This window comes from Phaenicophaeus curvirostris, chromosome 3, assembly GCF_032191515.1.
Source record: "Phaenicophaeus curvirostris isolate KB17595 chromosome 3, BPBGC_Pcur_1.0, whole genome shotgun sequence".
Lineage (NCBI taxonomy): Eukaryota > Metazoa > Chordata > Aves > Cuculiformes > Cuculidae > Phaenicophaeus > Phaenicophaeus curvirostris.
This window is the reverse complement of record NC_091394.1, coordinates 35,103,228-35,131,218: the sequence shown is the minus strand read 5'-3', so window position 1 is coordinate 35,131,218 and position 27,991 is coordinate 35,103,228. Positions and strand designations below refer to the sequence as shown.

At 36.5% G+C, this 27,991-nt stretch overlaps 1 protein-coding gene across 1 annotated transcript; it reads left to right on the top strand.

Annotated features, from left to right (window-relative positions):
- The first annotated feature begins 45 nt into the window (after positions 1-45).
- On the top strand, positions 46-27,934 carry MAK (male germ cell associated kinase). Its single transcript, XM_069853675.1, has 15 exons — positions 46-217; positions 3,691-4,026; positions 5,735-5,789; positions 6,732-6,853; positions 7,901-7,980; positions 10,120-10,252; positions 10,344-10,515; positions 14,696-14,863; positions 16,637-16,954; positions 18,076-18,266; positions 18,808-18,938; positions 20,585-20,716; positions 22,641-22,715; positions 24,203-24,331; positions 26,570-27,934. The coding sequence occupies exons 2-15, from the start codon at positions 3,926-3,928 to the stop codon at positions 26,722-26,724; spliced, it is 1,962 nt and encodes a 653-aa protein (XP_069709776.1). The 5' UTR covers positions 46-217; positions 3,691-3,925; the 3' UTR covers positions 26,725-27,934.
- The last annotated feature ends 57 nt before the right edge of the window (positions 27,935-27,991 follow it).

Sequence of the window (27,991 nt, the reverse complement as noted above, 5' to 3'; positions counted from 1 at the left end):
GAACTGGATCCACCTGTCATGGGATGTGATTACTGTCAGCTTTAGTAATATACAATCAGGACAAAGGAGGTTCTTGTAGCAACAATTTGTCTCTTGGTTTGTGGTTGTTCGTTAACTTCTAAAATATGTGTCAGCAAAATGCTGCCAGTTTTAATTGTTGAGTGTAGTGCCATGCTCTGTGAACAGTTTGGGGGATTTCAGCAGTTACTGTAAACAGGTTGGTGCAATTTTGCTTTATCTGTGTGGGAGGTCTTTATTGGGTCACCTATTCTAGTTGGCATTTAAATTTGTGAGTAGCTTGTTTAGCATGCAAATTTCAAACTTTTGGTAACGTGTAATACTTGTACAGCAGAAATGTAAACGATTTGCTCTAATTCATTACGTTTTGAAACATAATTCAGACATTTCAAATAATTTAAGGTTGTTTCTAGTGCTTGAAATAAAACAGCAGTAATATAGTAAAAGCGAAATGTTGCTTAAATTATGTAATACTTGTTTGGATTTTCTAAATTTATGCAAATAACTAGGTTATTTCAAGTTACTGTATTTTGTCCTCTATTTGTCCCCTGCTTTAATCCTTTAATTCCGTGTGAAGAGATTATGGGCAGTATGTCATTAAGCATATAAAGCAAGCTGTTGTTTACAGTAAGATTTCTCCTTTCAGTTTGGAAACTGACATGACAGTTTTATGTTTTAGAGCCTCATATAACTGAGGAAATAATATCACATAAACTTCATGATGGGAAGGGCCTTTTCAGAGGCTTGTGTTAACCAAAAAAGCTAGATTGAGCCCTTGCTTTTCCCCAGATTGGTACATAAGAGAAAACTGAACTGTAAATTTGAAAAAAATTAGAGACCACAGAAAAAAATTGCACACCTGAGCTGGCTGCTTGTGGTGCAAAGTATGAAATGTGCAAAAGTCTGTTGTGGTAAAATGTGAATCTCCAGAGCATTTATGTTCTACCTCATCATGCTCTGTAATTGCAGTAAGAGCAAAAGAAGCTGCTGACCCTGATACATCATGCTGATAAATGCAAGGACTTGGCAGCCGTGTTTATTCTAATACGGGTGGACGGTAGTAGTTAAGAGTCTTGCAGGATCCAGTGCTGCACTTCTTGATCACGACACACTGTCATCCTCCAGCATTTCTTGCGGACTGCTGCATGCCATAGTGTTGCTGTAAAATGACTGTTCAGTTGTCCACAGAACACTCTAAATTTTTTTAGATACTTCTGTGTGAAGGAGGAATTCTCTGAAAAACTGAAGAAGAGCTTAAAGTCAAGTGTGATATGTGCAGTCCTTTGTTTTCACTGCATTTGATTACTCTTCAGTTGGTTATGTCTCACTATGAGTTCCCTTGTTTGCCTCTTTTGTTAGCTTTGATGTTGACCAAGACGACTCTTTCATGGCATTAGTGGAATGGCCTGGCATGCATCATTGTGGTGGTGAATGTATGCAGTATGTATGGTGGTACATAAATATTGTTGTCAAGGTGTGTAGTTTTCGCACCTGGTTTTATGCATTTCCATAGAACAGTTTTGACAGTCCCATTTGATTATTGAGAGAATGTGCTGACATTTCTGTACTTTACTTGATTAAGTGTTTTCATACCCTAAGAAACACAATGTACAGCAGAAGAGGAGTAAGGCAATAAAATATTTTGCAGAACAGGCAAAATGCACAATTATGTCTGTCATGTGTTACATTACATTGAATTTCTGGAGGGAAAAAACACTTCGTGATGCAGTTTCAAGTGCATGTGCTAAAATAATATAATTGGACAAAAGGAATAATTGCAAAAGTGTGATTAATTTATACTCCAAAAACTACTTAGAAAGCTAAAAGGACCAAGACACTAAAATTAGAGGACCTGAAGTCAAAACTTGAGATTTGAGTCTAGATTTGGGTCTGTTTGTTGCCCGTACAGAGGGGTTTATCTTGATATTTTGATTCACTTCATTAAGAAATCAAAAGGTCAGGTATGAAATGCATGCAAGTTCTCAAATTTTTTTGTGTGGAACTCCCAAGAATTCAGGCTAGGGCCACCTTTGGCAGATACTGCTGAATGCTCCCCCAAAAAAAACATGTCTTCAACAACGTACAATGATATTTGTTGAAACAGAGAAATGCAGGCAACCAAATCCTGTTACACTGAACTTCACTTCATGTTTTATCTCTATATATACACCTATACATAAAATGCCTACACGGTTTATTGTTGCTAGTGGTTTAGATGCATTGCTAGCGGTTTAGATGCTGTTTTAAACTGTGCATTAGAATACTTTCAGGAAATGTTTGTTTGTTTTTTATATATATATATATAAAACTAACAATTGAAAACTTACAAGATATGAGTAGCTAGTATGTATCTTAGCTTGGTGTACACGCTTGATCATTTGCTTGTTACTGGAGTCAACAAATAGCCTCGTTTAAGAAAGGCATTATTCAAGGTATTAGAGGTTAGAGAGCATGCAGGCATTTTGGCAATAAGATATAAAACTGAATTCTGAGGGGAAAAAAGAGGCTTAAATATGTGAATGTCCAATTTAAAGCCTAAAATTAATTTGAATTGTCTGTGACTTACTTTTTGTTAAATCTGGCTTATAGTTTTGTTATAGCTTTGCTATTAATCAGTGATCTTATTTTCCTGTAGCAATGGCTTGGAGGGGGGATGGATAAAAAACTACTTTATATTTCTCACTGTTAAACTGGTGGTTGTATGGTGCAAAGACTAAAAATTGAGATGTCCACTTGGTCACTTGTTGCTGACATCTTGACAGCTGATGCAAGATTCCTCCCTCATAACAGAAGCAACAGTGAGTTACAGGCTGCACATTACACCTTCTACAAGGAAGCAGCATTTCAAGTAATAACAGCTTAAATATGTTGGTGTATTGTCCAGGCAGATGTCTCCTTGATACAGCTGGCTGCTGTACTCAGGAATGCTACCTTCACACTCTTAATAAGAGGCCAATTTTATTGTTGAATTTTGCCAGGTTGTTTTCCAAGTGGCAATTTGGATGTAGTTTCCCGTACCAATGCAGGTGAGTTCTGTACTTCTCTGTGCAGGCCTTGTAAAACTGAAGAATAAATATAAATCTTCAGCTGTTACTGTGCCTAATTCTGCTGCTATAGAATAAGAGTCATGTCAGACCAAGATATCCAAGTACATTCGTAACAACTCCGTTTACCTTGGCGAAGGATGCAGGGTTTATCTCGCTTCTTCGTATCTCTTCCTCACTAACTTTAAACACGGCCAGCCTGCTTGCACTGCCAATCCAAATCACAGCATTCAGACTCTGAGTTTACTATAGCACCCTGTGCAAAATTTAGTTTCTTCTGTTTTACCAAACTTCAGCCCAGCATTCTTTAGAGATTAGGAGCCTGCTGCTGTCAGCAAATTAGGAATAAGGAGTTCCGTGAGAGGACGCCATCCCTAAACATGCTTCTTGGGTTCTAGGGAATTATGACTGTAATCTTGATTTTCCGGTCCATGCTTCCTCTAACCCTAATCCGAGGCTAGGCACCCTCTGTGGTTTGAAGGATTTAAAGGAACCAGTTGTATTGGAGTGTTCTATTTAGAGAACACATACAAATCTGAGGTTTGTTATTGTTAGGTACAAATAATACGAATCCCTTTTCTTAAAACACTGTAAAATTACATGTCTCTCTCTGTAATTTTTTTTTAAGGATCTATCTGACAATGACCACGTTCTCTGTCTCTCAGACTTTTTGTGTGGATCTCAAAGTAGCTGTAATTTGCATGAGACTAGTGAATATCCTCCTATGAGAAGACATTCACTGACATACAACAGCCTGGAAGAAGTTTTAAGGAAGTCAACAAGCATAGAATTCTTTAATAAAACAGAAGACTTTTAGAATTTCACAAACTTTTGGCTATCTGGGTCTTAAAAAAAAAATAAAAATGAACCGTTACACAATAATGAAACAACTAGGTGACGGCACCTACGGCAGCGTGTTGATGGGAAAGAGCAATGAGTCAGGAGAACTTGTGGCTATTAAAAGGTATGTAATGTCTACATTCAGTAGTAAAGGTACTTGCAAAAGCTTGAAGATTTTCACTTTTAACTGTATTGTTGTCTGTCATCTGTGTAGAATAGAAAAAAGGTCCCTTTTATTAACAACAATTTTTTTTTAATTAAGTTGATTAACAGGGCGATCGTGGATCAGACTTCTGCTAACAGATCAATAGGGGCATGGTTTAGTGTTTGATAGGAATGGTTGGACTCGATGATCCGGTGTGTCTCGTCCAGCCTGGTTATTCTATGATTCTATCATTCTATGAATAGTCAGATCAATATGTCAGTCTGTATAAGTTCCTGATTTCTCTTGGCTTATAAAATTGCATGCTGCTTTTGTTAAGTTTGAACATGCTTCTTTGTAAATATGCTAGGCTAAAAACCAAGGAAAAGCAAGGTGAATGTACAATTGATTAATTAGGGTTTTTTTTTTATTTGTATGAATTGTAAGAATACCTATCTTAAGGCGTAGATTTGGAATACCTTCCAAATCCTGCAAATCTTTTTAGGTACAATGATAAATACCAGGCAGCAGTGTGGTAAGGTAAATAAATTGTATCTAATAAAGTTGTGTTGTGCATAATCATTACTGTTGTTGTACTTGCCTAAAATTGTTAAAAAACAATAAGAAATTGTACTAGAGGAGTGGGGAAATTTCCCTTCTATTCCTACAGTATTGCAAGCAGGATATAAAACGTGAGATACCAGAAATTGTGTGTTGCTGAGATTTTTTTTCCTACATTTATGGCTTTACTGCAGAAAGATAATTGTAATATAATTGACTAACTTTTGTTTTAAGAATTTTTAAGAATTTCAGGTTTCTCCATATATTGCTAGACAAAAGGAACAATATTTTGTGGGAAGTGTTTCATTCTCATGATTTCAGGGTATTTGTGTGATTTTTAAGTTGGGGGGGCAGTTTTGTTGAGATGCGTTTATTTTTAAACTAAAATCTTGGGTTTAAATCGCCTCCCTCTAGGTGCTAGAACTTTACAGAAACACAGCAAATAACATGGCATTCACAACCCTGTCCCAAGATCTAAGCAACACCAAATAGTCATGTTTGTATCCATGCAAGACTTAAAAATACATTTATTACACTGTTCTATATAACAAATAGCTTAGAGACTATTGTATATACGTGAGTATTGCCTGAAAAAAAGGAACCCATTTTGTTAACTGTTTAATACCTTGGAAAAGGCTTGTGAAAGTGACTGATTAAGTCAGATGATTGACTATAATGTTAAACAGTTAAGATGCTTTGCAGGTTCCAAAAATGTAAATTTCTTGTTTTCCTAGAATGTCCAATTTAATCACAAAGAGGTGATTTCTCCGATTTCAGATATCCTTGTTCTATGTGCAGTGTTGCTGCCCTTGTTATTAAGGGCATAATTCAAATGATAAACAAGATTTTGTGTCCATGTTGTTTTTAGAAATACCTTGTATTATCATGGCTGTCTGGCTACTACTCCTCTAAAAATATGTTTGCCGTGACTACTCATCAAACATCTAAATTTCTAGCAAATTTAAGAGTTGAGAGTAGTTTTATGTTACTGATGGGTATTCTAGAACATTTTAAATTTAGTTCAAAATACAGCTAATGCTATCCTTGGAAAATAACATGTTTAGAGGCTTGTTCTAGAAGCATTCTGTACTGCTCACTGAAAATACTTTATCTTGTATTTTCATTTCAGAATGAAAAGAAAGTTCTATTCATGGGATGAGTGTATGAATTTGAGAGAAGTCAAGGTAAAGTGATGAACATGTCACACTTGGAAATAAGCGTCTAGTTAGGTTTTCGTGCAGGAAAATTGCATCTGCAATGTCCAAGCATAAGGCCAAACTCTGTGAACTCTTTACGTGGGGGTGACAGGTTCCAAAAAACCATGGGTTGTTGGAACTCCTAAAGTTGTTTCTGCTTTGTGGAATATCTCACTGTTCTCAAGCGATGACCATACCTCATGGCCAAGCCTTGCGCCTTTGAGAGAAGATGGAGACATTTATTTTGTATGTGTGTGTTTCTGTGTTTTATCAGTGTACTCCTGCATTTTACTGGCAGATTTCTAGGTGGATACCTAGTCATATCCTGCATTTGGGGTATTTGTAGAAAGCACTGGGAGTTTTGGCCAGCCAAATGATAGAATTAACATTTGAAAACCTGGGCATAAATTGCAAGTCATTCCATGTTTTGGATGCCTTATTTTCTGTATAAGCAAAGCTCTCTGAAGAAAAGGTTATCCATAATTTAGGTTTAACTTAATGGAGATTGCACTTAATCAGTATTTCCAAAAAGAAGACATTTAAGAGTGTGTCCTTGTTCATGAAAATTTCATAACAAAAAATCGCTGGAGTTTCTTATTCAGTTCTGTGAGCAAGAGCTGTTTACTGCTTCAGAACTGTCTTTCATTATAGGGAATTAGGTTTTTGTGTCAATCTTCGCCCAGCTGTGACATAACCTCTAGAAATAGAAGGTTTAAATGGCTATTAATATCTTTGCTACTTTTATTTTGACGCTAATTTAAAATGATATTTTATTATTCTTAGAAACAGATTACAAGATAAATAGAGATGATAAGATGGACGTGTTTTGTAAATTCTCTGCTAGAAACTTTTACGTGTTAAAAATTTAGCTCTGGTAAGGAATTAAAGTCACCGTTGAGTTATCTGAAACTGTATTTTGCTATTTTACAGTCTCTGAAGAAGCTAAATCATGCCAATGTAATAAAATTGAAAGAAGTCATACGAGAAAATGACCACCTTTACTTTGTATTTGAATACATGAAGGAAAATCTCTATCAGTTAATGAAGGACAGGTATGTCTTTTTCGCAGAACAAAGTGTGCCATCATGCTTTATTTAATGATTCTTACACTATCTTGGCAAACACATTGAACTTTCTGGTTTTGGCTCTTCTTGCAGCCCTGCTGATGTGAACAGGAGTTGCTGCACCTGCTTATCTGAGGGTAGAATTCTGCATTGCTCTGCATTATAATATTGCATATTGTAGTACTTTTGGAAATAACAGATTGTTCAGTTGTTAACACGGTAGTTTGCATGTCTGGTGTGTGTAAAGCCATAAGAAATTCCAAATAATTTTTTTATTAATTTTCACTTTAATATATGAAGGATTGGATAAACACTGTTCATTCTGCTTTTGCTCATGGACGTGGCTTAAGGTGGAGATAGTCATCTGCATATACATGCATGCTTATAAGAAAGACTTGTATGGACTAACTCTGTGATGCTGCAATCTTGGACAAACAATACATACCAAGATTTACACAATGGACTTTGTAATAGGACGTGCCTTTTTTACTAACATTTGTCTTTGCTGAATTCTTTCGCTTTTAATGCGTGCTTCCTTCAGACGTTGTCATGCACATTTATCTCCTAATGTGCAAAAGTTTTATGTTTGCATCCTGAGATAGTTGCTAGCAATATTAGCACAATGTTACCCTACAGCTGAGAAGCATTTCTCTCAATCAGGGTTCTCTTAGGGGTACCACTGGGTAGCACACCTACCACAATACTATGCTGTGCCTTCTCTTCCTTGTTACGTTACTGTTCACTCCATGTTCATCTGGACAAGCACTCTACTAGCCAACCAGCTTCTACAGAGAGATAGGATCATGAACGTCTCTGCAGAGAAGTCCCTCTGCAGCAGTTACTGACTGAAATTAAGGCCTGACAGCAAGCTAGTTTTGAGATGAGGGCCAATCACATATCTCTTACTTTGTGCACAAGGCTTGATGGGTCTGTCTTCATCTGTTCATGATGTTTTACGCAAAATGAAAAAATATATATGTTGTGAAAAAACATTTTTTTTTAATTACATGAAGTTGTTAATCTCTTTCTTCACAGAAACAAGTTGTTCCCCGAGTCAGTGATCAGAAACATGATGTATCAGATATTACAAGGGCTAGCTTTTATCCATAAACATGGTAGGTAACTAGAGCTTAACCATGTAGCACTCTTAGAAAATAAGATAATGCACCATAATATCATGAATAAAAATATCTAGCAAAGGCTTTTATCTCTAATAAAACTTATTCTTATTTGCTTCAAATATGGTGTACTTTTAAGCCATATCTGAAATTACACCTTGTTGTTCTATAATCAAATATTCCTCTTTGTGAAAGCATTGGATAATTTTCATATCCTGTTCAATACTACTTTTCCACCATCATTACCAGACGAAGAAACAAACAAAGAAACCTGTATGCTGTTCTGTATTGTGCATTTCCATTTCCTCAAAAAGTTCTACTTAAGGAACATTGATACTTTACAGATGGCAGTTTCTGTTGTCTTGAGATACTATAACTAATATGATACCCTCCATGTGAAAAAAAAAAAACCATAACCAACTGAAATAACTCCTTCACTAAGAAATTCAATCTCCTTATCAAATGCAAACTTGATTTAAGTACTTAGAGATAAGACTTTTCTAGCAATTACAAGCACAGTCTATATAAGAGGTGTTGTGTTCACAACAATAACAACAAAAGGTTTCACAGCATTTACAAGCTTTTTAATTCTCATGTTTAATATCTGTCTGCAAACTGTTGTAATTTACTGTCTTGCTCCGCTCTCTGATTTTGTACTTGCCCTTGACATCACATTGATGTCCCTAAAACTTTCCAAATGTGAGAATATCTTAGCGGAAAATGAAGTAAACAATGTTCCCAGTGATCTCTGGCTTTCAAGGAAGGCCTCTTGAGGAATTCAAATAATTTGTTGTAGTCAGTATTCAAATATCTCAAAATAGCCATTTTATGTCTTTTCTGCTCAAGAACACATACTGTTCTTTGTTTATTGGCATCCACTTTTCCTCCTTCATTTTTACATGAAATAAATCAGAAAATTAGCATTTAAGAAAACTTGCCATTTCTAAGTTACAGTATTAATATTTGGTTTTGACTGTGAGTATCTGAGAATGAAGGGTATGATAAAATTCAACATTTATGTTCAACTAATAATTTCAAACAATTTCTTAGAGTGGTTGTTGGTTTCTGCATGCAGAAATTGCTTTATTGTAGCAAGTGAATTCCAATCAAATTGATTTATATTGTAACAAATTGTGTAGGCCAGTTAAATAGCAGAACTGATTTACTTAGCGACTTAACCACTGTCTAGGTATACAGGTGATCAAGCCAACAGTAAGCATTAAAGCAACTTTGTTTCTATATTACTAATATTAGCATTCCTGAGTGGAATTTTGGTATCCTTTATATATCTTATTTTGTCACAATGATAAATAAACTAGTTAAATTGTTCAAGAAATTTTATAAATCAGGTCTCAGATGCTCAATTTTCAAATATCCAAAACTGACAGATGAGTTGGAGTTTACGCAGAAGATTTCACTCTGAAATTGGTTTGCTATATGATACTGCTGCAATAGTCAGTTCAGTTTCCTTAGCGTGACAATGATAGTTTACATTTTTTAATTTAAGAACACTTGGTGTAATAATCACTAGAGGGAAATTGAAGCCTCTCCCAACAAGCACACACCATTCATTTATTTTGAATTTAATCGAAAAATGAAATAAAAATTTAAGGAAAAAAAACCCCAACAATATCCTATATAGACTTGAGGTTGTTCAGCCTGGAGAAGAGAAGGCTCCAAGGAGACCTTATAGCGACCTTCCAGTAACTGAAGGGGCTACAAGAAAGCTGGGGAGGGACTGTTTACAAAGTCTTGTAGTGATAGGACTAGGGGCAACTAGGGTATAAACTGGAGAGAGGCAGATTTAGACTAGGCATAAGGAAGAATTTCTTCACCATGAGAGTGGTGAGGAACAGGTTGCCTACGGAAGCTGTGGATGCCCCATCCCTGGAGGTGTTAAAGGCCGGGTTGGATGGGACCTTGGGCAGCCTGATATAGTGGGAGGTGTCCCTGCCCATGGCAGGAGGGGGGTTGGAACTGGATGGTCTTTAAGGTCCCTTCCAACCCAAACTATTCTATGATTCTACGTTCTTCCAAAACATCCCAAAGTAAGTTTTGGATTACTGTATTAGAGGTTGCTGTTTAAGAAGTGGTGACACAATAACTTCCCATTCTTTTCTTTCTGGTATTCTATAGGTTTTTTTCATAGGGATATGAAGCCTGAAAACCTTCTCTGTATTGGACCAGAACTTGTGAAAATAGCAGATTTTGGTTTGGCTAGAGAACTAAGATCTCAGCCGCCTTACACAGATTATGTTTCTACCAGGTGGTAAGTATATTAAAAAATTAATACATTATCTTAACTAGTTACCTTTTTCATACTATTTAAATTTATCTACTGTTTCTTTTCATCCTTATAGGTACCGAGCTCCTGAAGTTTTGCTAAGATCGTCTATTTATAGTTCACCTATTGATATGTGGGCAGTTGGCAGCATAATGGCTGAGTTGTATACACTAAGGCCTCTTTTCCCAGGCACAAGTGAAGTAGATGAAATCTTCAAAATTTGCCAAGTATTAGGGACTCCGAAGAAGGTAAGGCTTCTAGAAAAAAATTACACCATGGTATTTAAAAAAAAAAGGAAATAAAATTGTAAACCCATTGAATTTTATCTCCCTTTCAGAATATACATATAAATCACTACTTTAGTAAGTTTCCAGCAGACTTAAGGTTTTCTCAATTGTATTTCTTTTAAGCTCTCATTAAGCATGTAATGCTAGTCTTCTGCTGTATATTAGCATGCATTGTATATCATACCGTTATGAGTAGACTTGCTGTCCTCTGATGAAAGCCAGACAAAATTGTTTACTTCAGTTATTCAAATCTATTCATATTGGAAAGAAAACCTTCAAGTCTTTCAAGATTTCATTTTGCCAAAGCCGATTTGCTTTCCTTTCCTGAAAGTGTAATTATTCGAGGCCAGTAGCCAGAATTTGGAGCTTATAGAAGGTATTGTAAATAAGACAAATTATGCTTTTCTTATTTTTGAAGCATAAACGAAATATTTTATCTCAAACACAGATCTTATAAAATATTATTAGCAATAAAAGGTAATGGAAGAAAAATATTCAGTATTTTAGAGAGGAAATGGTTATTTTCAGTTATATTCTCGAAGGGCGAAATAGTGTTTAAAATTACAAGGAAGGTTTGTGTAGGACATACGAAAATGTATGTAACTACTTATTTCAGTTAAAAAGTTGTTTTCACCACTGGATATGTGAACATGCAAGAAAAGAATAAGTTTACCTTCAAAATTTTGAATAAACTGAAAAAAGACCATGTAATATAAATATTTTTTGGAGAATAAGAGATGGCAGACGTGTATCAGTACTTTATGGGTCAAACCCAGAACTTTTTGAAATAACTGCTGAGCATAGCGTCTCTAGATCTGGGAAAGCTAAGGGTGATTGAGAAAAGCATTAATTTCATTAGTGTTTTACTGATATAAAATAAAATATAATTCTTGTCCGGTAGCTGTTATCGATACAGAAGTAAGGAATAAAACTTAAAACATAAATAGATTGAGCTTACTTAGGAATATGTAGAGCTTGAAGCGGTGGGAAAACATCCAAGAGAATGTCCTGAGAAACAGGTGCAAACTCATGAAAGAGCAGAGTGGAGAAGGTCAGAGGTGGAGAATTACAGATCATATATTGTGGAAGTGAAAATTTAGTCTAGAGGACTAAGTGAAAATTGTTGTGATGTGTAAAACAGTGCTTGCTATGACAATTATGTGTCAGAAATAATGTGTAATACAAGCAATACTTTAAGATTTGAGTTTTTAAACATAGATGCTAAGCTGCTTAGGCATCTCACAAGTCTAGGATAGCAAGAAGAATGTTTTGATTCTTAAAATAATACGTGTGAAAGAGAGCAACACACTAGCTTCTGTAACATTTCTCGATGTATAACCTAAACAAATTCAGGAAGCACAGAGAGATCTGAGAGAGATTTTCACTGTGCGTAGTAGCAGAGCAGCATTAAGCTGACTGCTATGGTTTTTCCTCTAACCTTGTAGGCAATTGAACAGAAGGATATTATGACTCTAAACTGTCATTCCCTGACTAGCAAGCTGATTGCTTGGGAAAGCAGGGATCATTACCAGCTGAGTATTTCAGAGGGAATTGTAGCCCCTTCTAAAGACCGTAAGGGCTAGAGACACTGTAAATCAGCACTCTACATCAGGGAGCTGTAATTAGTTTCTTTGTGTCCCTGTCACCTGCTGGGCAGACGTGGGGAATTTCGACTCTTTATGACAATGCTGAGGCATTTTTCATGGAGTTCACTGTGTAAGAAGAGTACTTAAATATGATTATAGGAATTACCGCAACAAACGATGAATTTATTACAAGTGAAGTATTGTTCTGCATTCTGAAAAAAACACCAACAGTTATTTTAATAGTGTGGGTTTGCAGTTAGTTTTTCAAATAGTATTCTTTTTCAGACATAAATTTTCATTATTCCATTATCCTGCAATAAGGAATTACAGGAATTATTACACATAAGATTCCAATTTGCCTTTCATTGTTTTAAGTCCCTAATACCATTCTAATGACTTCTGTGAGTTTGGTTTTTTTAACTATTTTGCTTTATTTATAAAGTTGCTTATAAAATTTTATAAATAAATTGCAGTTAGTACTGGCATACTAGGAGTATGCCAATTTAATGAAAAGCTGATGGTGACGTGAAAAGGAGAGATTAGTGAGATGCATTTTCATTAGTTGAAGGTTGGCAATGGCACTTTAAATAATTCAAAATTAATTTTTTCATAAGTTAAAATGTCTTTCATTTTTGTACTTGTACTGTTTTCACTCTTTCCCTCTACGTCACAAGTTTTGACACTCAGCCCTTGCTACTTCATTCTGAATCATTCCTTTATCACTACCTCTGTCAGGCAGAATGTCATCAACTCCGGTGAAGGAGGGAGATGCAGTGGAGAAGAAGAGTCTACCTCCATTAATTTAAATTAACCAATTCTTCTCTGGGGTGGAATAGGAAGTCACTTGAAGTCTTGAGATTTACTTTAACTAGACTTGATTTATAATTATATCTGAGTTCTTTGATTAGCATAGACAGTGTTAACAGAGCTAAAACTGTAAGTTATTGACATACATAAAAAATGAATAATAGCTAACATGGTTTCTTAAGACCAATTTCTATCAAATCAATGCAATTTACTCCTGTAGCAGCGTAACAAGCTTTGTGGACAGAGGAGAAACACTAATCATGCATTGCCTTCAGTAAAGCTTCTAACACTGCCCCTCATAACATTCTCATGAGTATAACTGTGTAAACAAACTGCCTAATAAGTACATACCTGATTTGAAAGGGTTATTTAGAGGGTAAGCTTTACTGGTTCGCATTCAAAATGAAAAATAGATTGTATTATAGGCCTTCTGATGGAATAGATTTTATTTCTAAGTTGTTAGGTAGCAGGCTGGAAAGGACTGAGTACGTTAGAAGACAAGATTAGAATTCAGGGGTTTTTTATACAATTAAAGATGTGGTCTTAAAAGATTTCTTTAGTAGAGTGCCATACTTAGGCAGGAATAATCAGCTGCACAAGTATCTGAGGGTAACTATCCAGCTAGTACATCTGTAGGAGAGCATGTATGAGCTATACAGAGCATTGTATGTCAACCATATTTTGCTGCAACAGACAAATACCATACCTGTGTGTAGAGAAAGGAATATTGTCCACTGATGTACGAACTAATCTTTGTTCTGTTTGCTGTATTATACCCCATTATAAGTTCTGTCATTCAAGAGAGAAAAATCGGAGTCTAGTGAATAAGACAAACTTAAAAAGCCTAGACCCAGGAATTCAATTGTTTGGATTTCTTTGGCCTGTAGAAAGGAAGATTGGAAGAAAGGAGAAGAAATATACCTTCCAAAGTATAAAAAGGCTGTTCTAGAGAAAGAAAAAAATTGTCCTTGGTATCCATGGATGATAACACACTCAGCAAAGCTTTTCTATGGCTCTAAGAAAAACCTAAGTTTTTCTTATCTTGAGAAGAGTTAAGGCTGTTTAGAGTGTTTTTGGAGTCTGGAAAGCTTTTTGAGACTAATACCTGTCAGGAAGGGACAAGGGCATCAACTAGATGATCTCTTGAGACTTTTGATAATCTTGAGACTTTTGTGATTCTGTATTCCAGCAATGCAGTTAGGAAGCAACTAAGGACTTTGCAATTTACTTCTGGAAAACTAAACATTCAATGATCTAGTGCTTCAATAGTGTCCAGTTGTAATTTAATTATAGACCACCTTATGGTGGAATCAGTGATATATTTTATAGACTGCATCATGGTTACACAGCCATGGTATGCTGGGTGGTGGGCCTTTACCTCTACCATAAAGAAGGTATGTTGAATTCTGTTGTTTGAGCTCATTTCTGTGGTAGATGGTATGTTCAGTAGTGCTTCTGGTACTGCTGCAGTCTCTTCTCCTTCAGGTAATATATGTCTAAGTGTGGTATCCACAATGACGGTTCTGCCTTTACCTACAGAGAGCTTGAGAAGGACTGCCACTGGGGATTCATGCTGCATTCACTGGTGTTGTAGTAATTGAAAGGGAAATAGGAATGCCTGTTTTGCACTAAATAGGAAGAAGCTATGCAGACCAAGCCTGACTCAAGTGGCATAAAATTAAATTTGATCTAATACCTCAAAAGTCCTTGTTCTTTTTTTGGTACTCATTTTCTTTCCTTTGAAACAGAGTGACTGGCCAGAAGGATATCATCTTGCCTCTGCCATGAATTTCCGTTTCCCACAATGTGTCCCTATAAGCCTAAAAACTCTCATCCCAAATGCAAGCAATGAAGCAATACAGCTTATGAGTGATACACTGAACTGGAATCCAAAGAAGAGACCTACAGCAAGTCAGGTCTGAGCACCTGAATGATTAAGTATAAGACTGAATTTTCTTGCATTGTTAAAATTGTAGATACAGAAACCAAATGATTTGTCCAATTTGGATACAATCCAAATCACTAGGGAAAAACCTTCCTCATTTTGAACATTTAGTTGGGAATGATACATTCATTTAGTTGGGTGTAGTGAGGAAAGTTCCAAACCTGGCTCAGCAGACATCATAAACACTTCAGTTACTTCTCCAATGTTGTCTTCTGTATTGGCATATTCTAAAGTTTTCTCTTTAGAGAGGACAGAGAAAAATCTGAGATGCAAGTTTCTTGAATTCTAAGTCACTTTTGCTGACGCCATTTTACTGTACGAAGGGGGATATTGAAAATTCAGCTTTGCTTTTTGTGAAGCTGCAGATGGAATACAGTATGGAAGAGATAAGGATTATTTTAACTTGGAGATGGGATGTAAACTGTACTAAGTAGTAAGGAGAGAACTTTGTGAAGAGTGTACCAATAGGTCATGAAGGTCAGTTTTTCTCCAAGTTAATTTTAAGAAACGTATTTCAAGTACTAGAGATGGTCACATTCTACTGGGTTTTTGAGTATTCATACCTATTGCAATCCTATTTAGCAGATGTAAAAGGGGGATACTTTTGGGAAGGAAAAAAGACATACTGCAGGTTATCCTAGGTGGATGTAATATAAATGATTCAGAAGTGGTTAAGCAGATGGTACCAAGTAGAGCAATGTTTCTCTTCACTTTATAAAGCATATCTATTGTTACAGTCCCTGAGATCTAACTATAGTCTGGTGCTATATATCTCTATGCACAATGATGTTTTATGAAAGCAAATAACCGGCTTTTGCCCAAGTCAGTTGTCAAGAAAGCAGCTGCGGCACTTGTGTAATCCACAGCCAAAAGTGAGAGTTTAATGCACATGCATGGAAATGTGTACAAAGGCAGCAATTCTTAAGTGCAGCTGAGGCAAAACATCTCTTTGAGAACTAACAAAGAGTAGGATCCTACCCTAAAGGGGTAGAAGAGTGTATTGTTTGGACACAGGAAGAGCTGCGTTACTAAGGTATCTCCATGCTGTGTGTATAGTGGTGGACGTAAAAAGGTCAGAGAGAAGAATGAAATATGCATCAGCCTGAAGGCAGGCGCTATAGTTTTCTAATAAACACCAGGAAGGCACAGCAAGCACAGTGAGTGTACTTCAAAGGTAAAACAAAATCAGGGAAAGCTGGCAATGATAAGAAAATGAAGGAGAAATTTCGCTTCTTAACATCCTGTAATGGTAAAACCCATACTCTGATATTAAATGGCAATCATCGTATTTCTGGGGGAGGTTCTGTTCTATTTTAAACTTAAAAGCTGTTCATCGTGTTGTTGAAACATAGCAGCAAAAACATGTAATAAAGCATGTGGTAAGGGTAGTGGAGACTGCGTGTTTTAATATTGAAATTTGTTACTGCATAAATACAGAATGGTGTTGAATATAAAATGTACCTCAAAACTCAGGCTCCACAAAACCTAGAAATAAGGAGGAAAAGAAAAGACATAACTGCTGTAACACATACAAGTGACTCATCTTCTTAAACCAGATGATGGGAAGAGTCTGAAATACAGACCTGACAGTTATCAATATGCTTACTTATGATTTCGTTATACATCTATTTTGCATTTGTGCTGTAAATCTTGCTCAAATGTTTCTGAAACCTGCTTAGATCCTTGATGAGGTTACAAAGTCAAATTTTGAAGTAAAACTAGTATGTTATATCTTCTTCCTCAGGCTTTGAAGTACCCTTACTTTCAAGTTGGCCAAGTTTTAGGACCTCCTCCACAGTATCTGGAGAAGCAGACTGCTATTAAACCAGTTCAGCCAACACAGCCAAAGCCAGCTTTACCTAAACTGGAAGCTATATCCAAGCCAGAACCTCTGTCTTCACCTGATGTACCTGACAAAACACAGCCACAGCCCCTGTCAAAGGTTAACAACCAGCCTCTCCAGCAAATACAGTTACCTCAGAATACAGTTAACCAGCAAGTACCAAAACAGCAGCTACCGGCACAACCATTTTTTCCTACCATCAATAAAAACTCATCGCCAGTAAGTTGTCTTCACTGCCTACTCAGGTGGTTTTATTAAAAGTTCTTGCAATATTCAACCAGGGGATCCCTTGAAAGTTGTCATACATTTTAATAGAGGAGAAACAGATAATTAAGGACTAACTAAGGCTATAACTGGCCACTTATTGAAATTTACAGCAAATCAGAAGAATAGATTGCTTGTAACAACAATATATGTTCATTTATAATAGCCTTAACTGACATGCTTATGCAGTAACATAGTTATGACAACTATCGTTTATTGCCTTTCGAGAAACAATTCACAATAGTGTTGTTAGTATACAACAGAGAAGTGGAAAGGGAGAACTTCACTTGCCTCAATTAGGAATATCTGAGAAAGCTCAGTCTTATGACGGTAGCTCTTCAACTGCCACCTGTTGGCTACCAGGAGATAGCTGCAAAGTGAGTAACACTTGTAAGCCCATGGAATTCAACACCTCATCCCATTCCTGAACTTATAAGATTTAGCAAGATTAATATTAAACTTTAATTTACAGTCGTCTTTTTGCTTTCCACTTTACACCCTCTGAACTAGAATAAAAGGTATGTTAACAGGTATTCAGAAAGTACTGGAAAGCAAACTACAATTAGGCGGAAAGACAGCTGTAAAATCTAATAATTTCTTTGGAAGAGAATGTTAAGAGAAGGCCTGACTAACTTCTGTTATTTGCTGTATTTACTTTGGGGCTATAGCAATTTGCACTCAAACCTTGAGCATGACTGCCATGAATGTTCTGAACCACTGTGCCCTAATTTTTGACAGTTCATATGCCACTGTATGAGAGTATGAAGTTCAGCATGATACCAGTAGCAGAGGCTGAGCACTGAACTGGGTCTGCAAGTAGAATGTTAACTTCACTGTTTCAGATCAAGTTGAGCAATTTAAGAATGACAGTACAAAAAAAACTACACTCAAAATACCTGCCAGCACTATTGTTATGTTTTGTGCTTAAAATCACTCTAAGACTATGAACAAAATATAGGCACAACACAAGGAGAAAAATTCCCTCAAAGGTCTTAAATGATAGTTCGGAAGTCGAGTAGATAAAAAAGTATAAAATTTCAGAATTTAATTGAATCTTTTTTCCCTATTTAAAATAGAAACTAGCAGCTAGTGGTCCTCAGAATGGTGCAGTAGGTGCTAAAAGCTACAGAAGACGGTGGGGTCAGACTTTGGTAAAGGCTGTGGATAGCTGGGATGACTTGGATGACAGTGAATTTGGAATGTCATGTTCAAAGAAACCTAGCATTGCACTGTTAAAAGAAAAGAAAAACAAAGAATGTCTTTTTAGGTAAGTCTTATAATCAAAAATAACAGTTTTTTAGGAAACAGTTTCCAGTAGATTTGTAGATTGATTAAGACAACTCTGCTAAAAAAATAAGTCACCAAAAGTCTGAAAGAATGCAAAGAGCTGCATGAGCAGGCGAGTTTGGGGTGTCATGTTGATACAGCTCCAGTAATACCCAAACTGAATCAAGTCTGTTTCCAGACACTGTATGGTTTGGATGTTTGTTGTGTTATTAAGAAACTCTGTGTTTTACTAAAATCAGATATACTAACTTTATTTCCTTTGTCAGTTAAGTTAGGGAAAGTTCTGCTGCAGTTAACCATATTTGCTTTTATTCAGTAGTGCTGGATACACTTTTTTTTCTTTGAAGTCTCACGTCAAATTCTCATGAGTAATGAGATTTAGGTGTTACTTTCTGTAGGAATAAATTCTACTGTTGAAGGCAGGATAGGCAAAGAGCGCTGTACTTCTCAGGCTAGGGTCAGCTTCTGGTATTCTGAGCTAGAGTTGTTGGTCACATTGTTTGAACGTTTTGATTTTTCAGTATGCCAGAACCAAAAGCTTCATGCTGTATCCAGCCAGGAGGGGAAAATAAGGTTCTGATGAGAAATGATTCTGGAAGATCAAACACCTCAGCAAAACAGTACTATCTAAGACAATCAAGATACCTACCTGGTAAGGATAATAGTCAATACATAAGGAAAATACAAGCTGTGAACAATCTGTGTACTGTACATTTAGATTTTGCACTGGATAATTTCACTTTTCATAACCAGGCTAGATTCTCAAGTTTTGGCCTAAATGTCTTTCCCAGAACATATCTCATCACAATTGATGCAGAAGGTCCTGGCTATGTAAACATGGAAGGGAGCTCAAGACTGCTTGTAGACTGTAAAATTTCACCAGGCTCTCTTACAAACAGTAACATATTAAACCCTCAGTAATATGAATCCAAGATCTCTTGCATTCCTAGGCATATATCCTGATTGACCACAAAGAATTATTTTTGAGGACTAAAGAAACCACCCATATATAAGTATATAGTGCATAGTTCTCAGGTTTGCAGTATCAGGAGGTTTGGGTGTTTTTGAACTTAAAGTCTGGTAAGCGCAATCACCATTCCTAGTAGCAAGTGCTTAGAAATACCAGCTGCTTGCACTGGTAGGAATTCACCCACTCACTTCCCGAGGCAGTCATCCTTCTTAAAAATAAATAGATAGCTTAGTCTTAATAACATGAAATTTTGTAATTGCTAGGAATAAAGATGGGAAGAAGAAGAAAGAAAAGGGAAAGTTTCCTTCAGTTAGTATTATGAATATATTCTGTTATTATCTTGGTGTCTCATTTAGTATCTTTTCTTTATTACCATGATTGTTTGCACAATTACAGTACATGTATCATGACTTCTATTGTAATCCACATATAAGAATTTAGGTGGCTTATAGAGGAATTCCTGATTGTCAGACCAAGCAAGTTGTTTTGTTACAATGTATCGCTAATTTATCAGGACTTCCTTAGGCCAGTGATGACTTCTGAATATGAAATCACTTTTTGAATGTTAAATAGGATGCTCAGAGGTTCGAAAGTTTAAGTCCAAAAGGAAAAGGAAAAAACAATGGGGTGGGGGGATCTTCCCTGTCTACAGGTAATATAAATGGAAAGTTCATCTATATGTTTTATCTTCTTTAATCTTTTTTTTTCTAGTGCCTCACTGCTTTTAGTAGAATTTTCAGTGAGAAAGACATAGATGTAAAAAATAATGTGAGCTCTTGAGAGGATAACAGCTCTAAGAATCATATTTGTTATTTATCTATGTTACTTTATTTCTGTTACCACCACATCTTGGAGCTGCTTTCATGCTTTGTAATCTCATTAACTCCTGTAATGCCTGTAACGTGCTGAAGTAACAAATACCTCTTTGTCCTACATTTTAACTTATCCCTTGAAAAAAGTTTATTTTTAGCCTTGCGAACCTTAGTTTTTGATAGGTACTTTTAATTTGTATTAATTGGTTGAGAGTCAAAAATATCAATGAGATTATGGTTTTGTAGAAACCAAGTAACTGTACTAAAAAGGCTTTTGAAAGTACTCTTGAAAGCATGAAGAGAGTTATTCTTAAATAAATGTCTCTAGTTTTCATGGTTTGGCTGAAAAAATATCTAGCCTAATCAGTGGACATCATTCTTTTATGTTAATGGTATTTATGTTATACCACAAATAATTCAGTAGTGTTCTAATGTTCTAGAAATGTCCATTTTTCATTAGTTTTATTAAGTTTGAAAAATGATATTTGTAACATTTTCTGTTGTTTGGTTTCTAAGGTGTGAACCCTAAGAGTGTCTCTTTAGTAGCAGTCAATAAAGAAGGGTCACATGGAACCTGGAACAATCAGTTGTTTTCTAAGCCACTGGCACATACTGGAGGGGGAGTGACTTTCAACAGAAATACTACAGGTAAAAGTGTAATTAAAAGTGATCACATTATATCTCATCATATCTCATCATTCAGTTAATTTAGTTAAGACCATCTGGTTTAACTTCTGTTGTCAGGCTTAGCTTCTAGGCTAAAATTTTTGTTTCTTGTTTTAAAGACAGACTCTTAAAATAACAGCTTCTTTGTATGTGAAAAATATATTTTGCTTTCAGAGCATAAAGGAAGTGTAGACCAGTCTCTCTTATAAACATCTGACAAGATAAACTTTGTCGATAGTCCTCTCAGACCATTATTTTACTGTGTTTAATTTAAGCAAATGGTTTGATCTTATTACTGCCTGGCATGGAACACTATCAAACAGCAGTCTCCCATATGAAAACAAGATGTTAGATGGTGTGTTTATGTAATAAAAGTACTGCCTAGTACGCTGAAGGTGTCTTTTAACAATATACTAGCCTTGTTCTAAATACTTAAGTGCATGACAAGTTCCCTTAATTTCAGCAAGGAACTTGCAGCAAGGTGCCTCTTGGTGCTATGTTCAGTGAAGAACACTATTACCAGCATTTTATAGGGTGAAGGCTGACTAGTCAAGTGGCTTATCTAAGATTTCATTGAGGAAAGCATCAGACTCAAGACTAAAATCTATCTTCTAACACCCAAGCTTTATACTTTTAAGTACACAGTCCCATCGACCTGGTATTGGAGGTTACCTTCTTATTAACTTTGCAGCTATTGTCCAGCTAATGTGAGTCACTACCAAATATTTTAACGGCAAGAAACCACCTACGTGCTTGTACAGAAGAAGCTTTAGAAGGTTTGTTTACATGCAGATGCTGCACCCCTTTTTAATAGAATTGTAGTAGGCACTCTGTAGTGTAAACAAACCTGATTTTCCCTCTGAAAGTCAGGTGAGCTGTAGGTTGTTCATCTGAAATAATGTGAAAGATTTGGGAAGTGGAAAAATAACAGCACCTAACAGAATTTTGATGGAGCAGAACAGACTTCTTAAAGCAATCATCACATGTGCCTTTTTGTTTTCAAAAATGTAGTATCTGGGTGCCTCGGAATTAATATATTCATAAAATAGTCTTGCAGTGAGATTGGACACAAAAAGGCAAGGAGCTGTTTCCAAAAGTGTGCATCAATAAGCTGGACATCTACCTACTGAGTTGCACTGAAAATAAAATTAAGGTGAACCCTAATGGTAAAAATCCTGCTTTTGTCTTACTGGCTTACTTTGGGTATCTACCAAAAGTTTAAAGAAAAAAAAAACACAACTAAACCTGACTGTTGTCTATGTTTCAAAATGCTCGGTATTACTTCCATTGATGTCTTAAATTGCCTGTGATGTTTCATATAACTGGGGAAGCAACAACATTTAAGACAGACACACATGAAACCAGGATAGCTGCAGTACTGATCATGGAAACACAGCACATGTAAATTGGGTATTTTTTTTTCATATTGACAGAATTGGAAAGTTGATAGTGTGCTGTTTAGTGTTAAAATAACTGTTTAGTTTATTTAAGTGCTGGGTTTTTTCCCTTGTCCACAACATTGCCCTAAGATGAAATAAGGTAAAAGCAAATAGTTGTGAATGCTTTGTTCATGAAGAATTGTAAGTCAACTTTGCAGATACGCCTGATTGCTTAAACCTGTGATTTATGTATTTGTGTGACTGGAATGTGATTGCATTGTTCGTAAACCAGCTTTTTATCCCATTATTAGAAAGAACTTTATGAAGTAACTAGTTACAGTAATATTTCCTTCTTGAGGAAACACAGGAGTGAGACATAATAGTTATGAAAAATGTCAGATATTTATTCTTTCTTCTCCTCATTTTTTCCCTCATTTCTTTTACATCACTTATCCAGGTTCCTCATACACTTTTTCTTAACTTCTGTCTTTCCATCTTTTTCTTCCTTTCATTTTCCTTGTCTACAGATGAGAACTTAATTATACCTATTGAAAAGCTATCATGCAAAGAGAGGTTGAATGAAAAATTAGAGGATCCAGAAGGTAATTTATAGCAATTATAGCTTGGTTATTTGTGCATCTCATATTTTGGTTTTACACTTTCTTGTAAAGATTGCATTATGCGCATTCCAGATGGTCATATATTTCATTTTCAGTTGTAATCAGTTGTGTCAAACCTAGCTGTCTTCATTGTGACTTCTTCTGGACTACTGGCACTGTGCTTTAAAAGACAGAATATTTTATTACCCTGATTATAATCCATAGCATGCCACTGCATTATTGCTGGATAGTGGTAAAGAATGTTTCCTAAAGAAGCAGCATATGCATCTTTCCTGAGCAACTACTTGTTTACCTGGGACTTGCACCATTGACAACATTATTATTCTGTTGACGCTGTTCTGCAGCGCTATGATTGCATGGATTTTGGTGGAGTTGCCTTAGCATAAGAGAGTGGAAACTCAGGTTTCCAGGCAGCCTAGTTTGTGTCTAAACACACTGTCCTCTGCGAGTATTGTAAAGCTGCTGGAATGTTTTACCCGTGTCCCAGTTTCTGTCCCCTCTGGTGCATACTGTCTGTGAGATATGCAATTGCAAATATCCATAGGCTTTTTTGAATTCACTACCCAGCTCAAACAATTCAATGACTTTATCCTTTATGAAGGACAAATTTAACATTACTGAATACAGAACCACATCACTAGAGAAAAGTATTTCTCTCTGGATATTGTGCCAGCAGTCTTAACACTGTCCCGAGTGATGACAGACATGGAGAAGGTAAGAATTTTCTTGGAGCAGAGAGATCCCTCTGCTGTTGGACAGTAATGTCTATATAAATGTCACGTGTAGATGCACAACGTTTCTCAGCTTCCAAAAGAGAATGGCAAGTGCTGTCTTCCCAAGATAGCACTGCTTCTAAGAAAGATCTGGACCAAAACTAGGCACAATAAAATTGTAAGAGGGCTTAGAGAAAGAGGGCAACTGTGTCTGACTTTTATAGCAGCCCTTTAACTATGATACCAGCAAAGTCGACTTCAAATGGTGCACTACTTCCCAAAAGAGAAGTTTGGTTCCATTAGTTTAGATTTAGGCTGAACATGTTGAGCACAAGAGCACTGTTGAGAGCTAGTTTTAAGTACTGAAGTGCTCAAACCAGCTTCCAGCTGTAAGTAAAAAATAAGATCCTTCCTGTCTCTAAAACTCAATGTAAACCTTTCTTTGTGGTTTAAGTTTAATGAAGTACTAAAGAAATGTTCATCCTGCTCTGTTGTCTTCATTCCTGCTGAATTGCAGATTAGATGTACTGGATCTGCAACTTAGCAAGTCTTTTAAAGTGCTGTAAAGGGTCAACTAATATACAAAGCAAAGAATGAATATATACCTTTTTCAACGGACAAGCAGTAGGAAGTTTTTAAAGATCACTCATACTTAATACTCTTGTGACACTGCAAATATGTTTTAAAGTTACTATAAAATGTAGGCAAGGTTTTCTGAATGCAGGTAAAAATACTAAAACTCCATAATGTCAACAGGAAATGCTGGCTTTGCAAGTGGTGCTGCTTACAACCCATCAGGAGTATATATCCCTTCCTTTCATAAAAAAGAAGTTGGATCAGCTGGACAACGGATACAGCTAGCTCCTATTGGTGCACCTGTGTCAGGTAAGAAAGATCCTTTTCTCATACATATCTGAGACAAAGTGAAATGTTCGTTTCCCACGGTTCCTGAAAGATAAATTAGCCCTTAGTAAGGTTTTCCTCGAATTTCATAAATAAAATTCTTGGGCATAAATTGTTCTGAACATAAGTGAATTGAATGTAGGCATCCAGAGGCAGTTCTGATAGCTAGAGAAACTACTGCTACTATTATTTGTTATGTGAAAGAGAAAATAAAGGTGCAAACCTTTTGTAATTTTAGAAGGTTTGGGCCATTTGCTCAACTGCTGTTCATAAGTGGTGAAGACCTAAGCAGAATTGTAAAAACACCTAACTCCGCAACTTTATAGTAGGTGGCCGTGGACACAAATAGAAATCCATTATTTATGTAGCTAGCAGGAAATCATACAGCCACCAACTAGTAAGTATGCAAAACAAATTCAGTTTTTTAAAAAGGCCTTATTTTTTAGTGGATTTGGAGGCATTTTCTGGACAGTGACTTTCACATAGCTTGGGGCTGCCTGGGGTGGGTCTTTACTTTAATGTCAATTAATGCAATTGAACAATGCAGATCCGTGCTTACAGTGGCCTCAACAATTTCACATAAAGTAATTCATCAAGTGACTTAGTAAATGCACAAATGATGTTACGGATAAAGTATAAGCAGTAAATTACAATTATTATCTCTCTTATTTACTGGCCTTATCTAGATAGTCTGTGGTTTCTGGGGTGGCCATGTAAGACAGTTTTTCACTGTATCTTCATCTCATTGTGGTAGCTGTGTAAGTCTGTGGATACTGAGATGACACTACTCTTGTACCCATGAAATATCACAAGAGTGCTTTGTGACATGCACCTTGCAATATTGTTATAGAAGGTAAAAGCCAAAAGAGAATGCAAATGACCAGGTTTTTAACAGTTATAATACAGTAACGGCTTAACTGTACATCACATGAACAAAAGGATTAAAGGACTGTTCCATCATCAGCTAAAGACAATATGAAAAGTGTTCTAAATATAACTGTTACCTTGGACCGTCTTAGGGCATGGATGACCTTCTGAGCCCCTTCTTTGCTGGTATGTTTCTGATTCAGAGAAGAGGAACAGAAGTGATTATTGCCCTCTGCTCTGCTCTGGTGAGACTCCACCTGAAGCACTGCATCCAGCTCTGGTCTCCCCAGCATGTTGGAGCAAGTCCAGAGGAGGGCCATGAAAATGATCAGAGGGCTGGAGCTCTTCTATGAAGACAGACAGGCTGAGCGAGTTGTGCTTCTTCAGCCTGGAGAAGATTCCAGGGAGACCATATAGCAGCCTTCCAGTACTCAAAGGGGGTCTACAAGAAAGCTGGGGAGGGACTTGGGGCATGTAGTGACAAGGGGTAATGGCTTTAAACTGAAAGAAGGTAGATTTAGATTAGATATAAGGAGTAAATTCTTCACTGTGAGGTTGGTGAGGCACTGGAACAGGTTGCCCAGAGAAGTTGTGGGTGCCCTTACCCATGGCAGAGGGGTTGGAATGAGATGATCCTTAAGGTCCCTTCCAACCCAAACCATTCTGAGAAGTAGCGACTATGAAATACAGAAAGGAGAAATCTAGGAATGCTGGAAATATAGTAGTGCATTACTACTAGTGCCTGAGACCAGGTGTTATGCCAGTATAAAGGATAAAAAAAACCCAAGGACTTGGAACAGATCCTAAAAAATTGATACAGAAATGGGAAATTGAGATGAAGATGACTCACCACCAGGTACACCAGGACTTTTCAGTTAAGCAGGAGGGGAATAAAGGCATAAAATTGCAGAAGGAACAAAAGGGTCTCCAGAAGCTGACCTTCTGTCTGGGCTGTTTGGGTTTTATTAAGTTCAGAAATGTTATAATTATATGCTTTTTCATATATTTGAGGAAAGAGCACTTTGATTCTGTAGCCAGTTTGCAATAGGACATACAGATTTGTAGACACAGACATCAGTTTTACCACTGTATTTCAGTCTCAGTGTTTCCTCAGGGGACTGTTGCAAAACAAGTATCAAGCAGAAGAGAATTACTAGTAAGATATACATGAACTATAGGAAACATTAAGCTTATCTGAAAACAAACACAGACCACGTATCAGAGACCAAAGCATTCTGCTGTGTTAGCATCCTTGCGTACCACAAGTCATCTTTAAGCTCGCAGTCTTTAATCTGCAAAGGAGTGAAATACCTGTATGAGTCATAACTAATACTGAGTTCTTGTTCCTTTCAGATTATTCCTGGAAAACCAAAGCTGCTCATGCTCAGATACCAGGTTCTACTTTCAGTTCAGCAGCAAAAAACATGACTATTTTAACTCGACCACCAGCAATTCAGCCAGTACATGGAAGAACTGACTGGGTGGCTAAATATGGTGGAAACAGATAGAAAATGCCATCCTATAGATAGTGTGAGCTATGTTCAGTTCTTCAGCACTGGAAACCTGAAAAACGTATTTGCTCTCACTTTTCCTAAGCCTATACAACCGTAAAGAAGAAAAAAAGACCTCATGTTCTATTACCTGTACAATACCTACAATACCACATAAAATACTGGCTATAAAGTAGGATTTATTGAAGTAGTGTATAAAGAATATTGCCAAAGCTACCAAGAGGTAGATTTCATTTGACATTTTTTCTATAGATGGATCTCCTATCCTTATACTTGTAAAACAACTGTTATGGTTGTTTGCCTAATGCAGTGTCCACTATTGGCATATGCTTATTTTCAAGTACAAGAGCAGCTAGAGGCATGGCTAAAACAGAGCAGCACCAAGATTTCAAGCATTCAGCTGGTTCCTTACCAGAAAGAGGAGAGTGAAAGCACAGATCGGGCTTTGTGGAGAACACCATGCTATCATACAAGGATTTCAGAACATGCTTCTACCTAAGAGTTATTTAGGGTCTGTAATATGCAACTATTCAGCAATGAGAACTTAAGTCCTTCTAGCACAACTTCAGCAGTCCGCTGATAAATACTACACAGGGAAGATCAAAAAAAATTAGGCCATAAATGGCTGTAGAATGATATGGCAATATTGGAAAATAGTTTAACAAGTACTGAATGCTAGATTTACCTCACCAGTCTGTAGAGAAGCCTAAAAATAAGATTCTACTATTATAATTAACTTATGACCATTTTTGGTTGAAGATTGAGATTTATATCTGTCCTGTCTCCTGTCGAGGGAGTGGCACAATGACAATTTAAGGAGCCTGAATTACTGCAGACTATCAGTCATTTTCAGACTGAATTAGCCAAAAAAGGTATAAATTGTCAGTAAACTCCTGTTTCTACATGTCTTAGTTTGATCACCCAGTAAAACTACTGAATTTGAATAAGCTATGTGAAGGAGGATACTGGGCTGTTCTTCAAAGTGTCCCAGTTTAGCCTCCCTGGTCCATGTCAGTAACTAAACTGGGTAGTTGTAGTCCGAGTTCTCCCCAACCCCACCAGGGAAGGGGAAATGAGGTAGAGACACTTGTGGGCTGGAAACTAAACCAGCTTTAATTAAACAATTACAATGAAAACAATATTTATAAGAAAATAATAAAATATATACAAATATATATAACACCAAATCAAACTTCCCCAATGACTCTGTCACCCCTGCTGCTGCAGGGCAGGCATGGGGAAAGTCCTCGACTGAATTCAGTGG

Bases quoted from the DNA above. Each gene is read 5' to 3' on its own strand.
- MAK (XM_069853675.1), top strand. From the start codon at position 3,926: ATGAACCGTTACACAATAATGAAACAACTAGGTGACGGCACCTACGGC. The intron at 18,939-20,584 runs GTAAGGATAATA...TTGGTTTCTAAG, and splicing joins ACAATCAAGATACCTACCTG to GTGTGAACCCTAAGAGTGTC. The intron at 24,332-26,569 runs GTAAGAAAGATC...TGTTCCTTTCAG, and splicing joins TATTGGTGCACCTGTGTCAG to ATTATTCCTGGAAAACCAAA.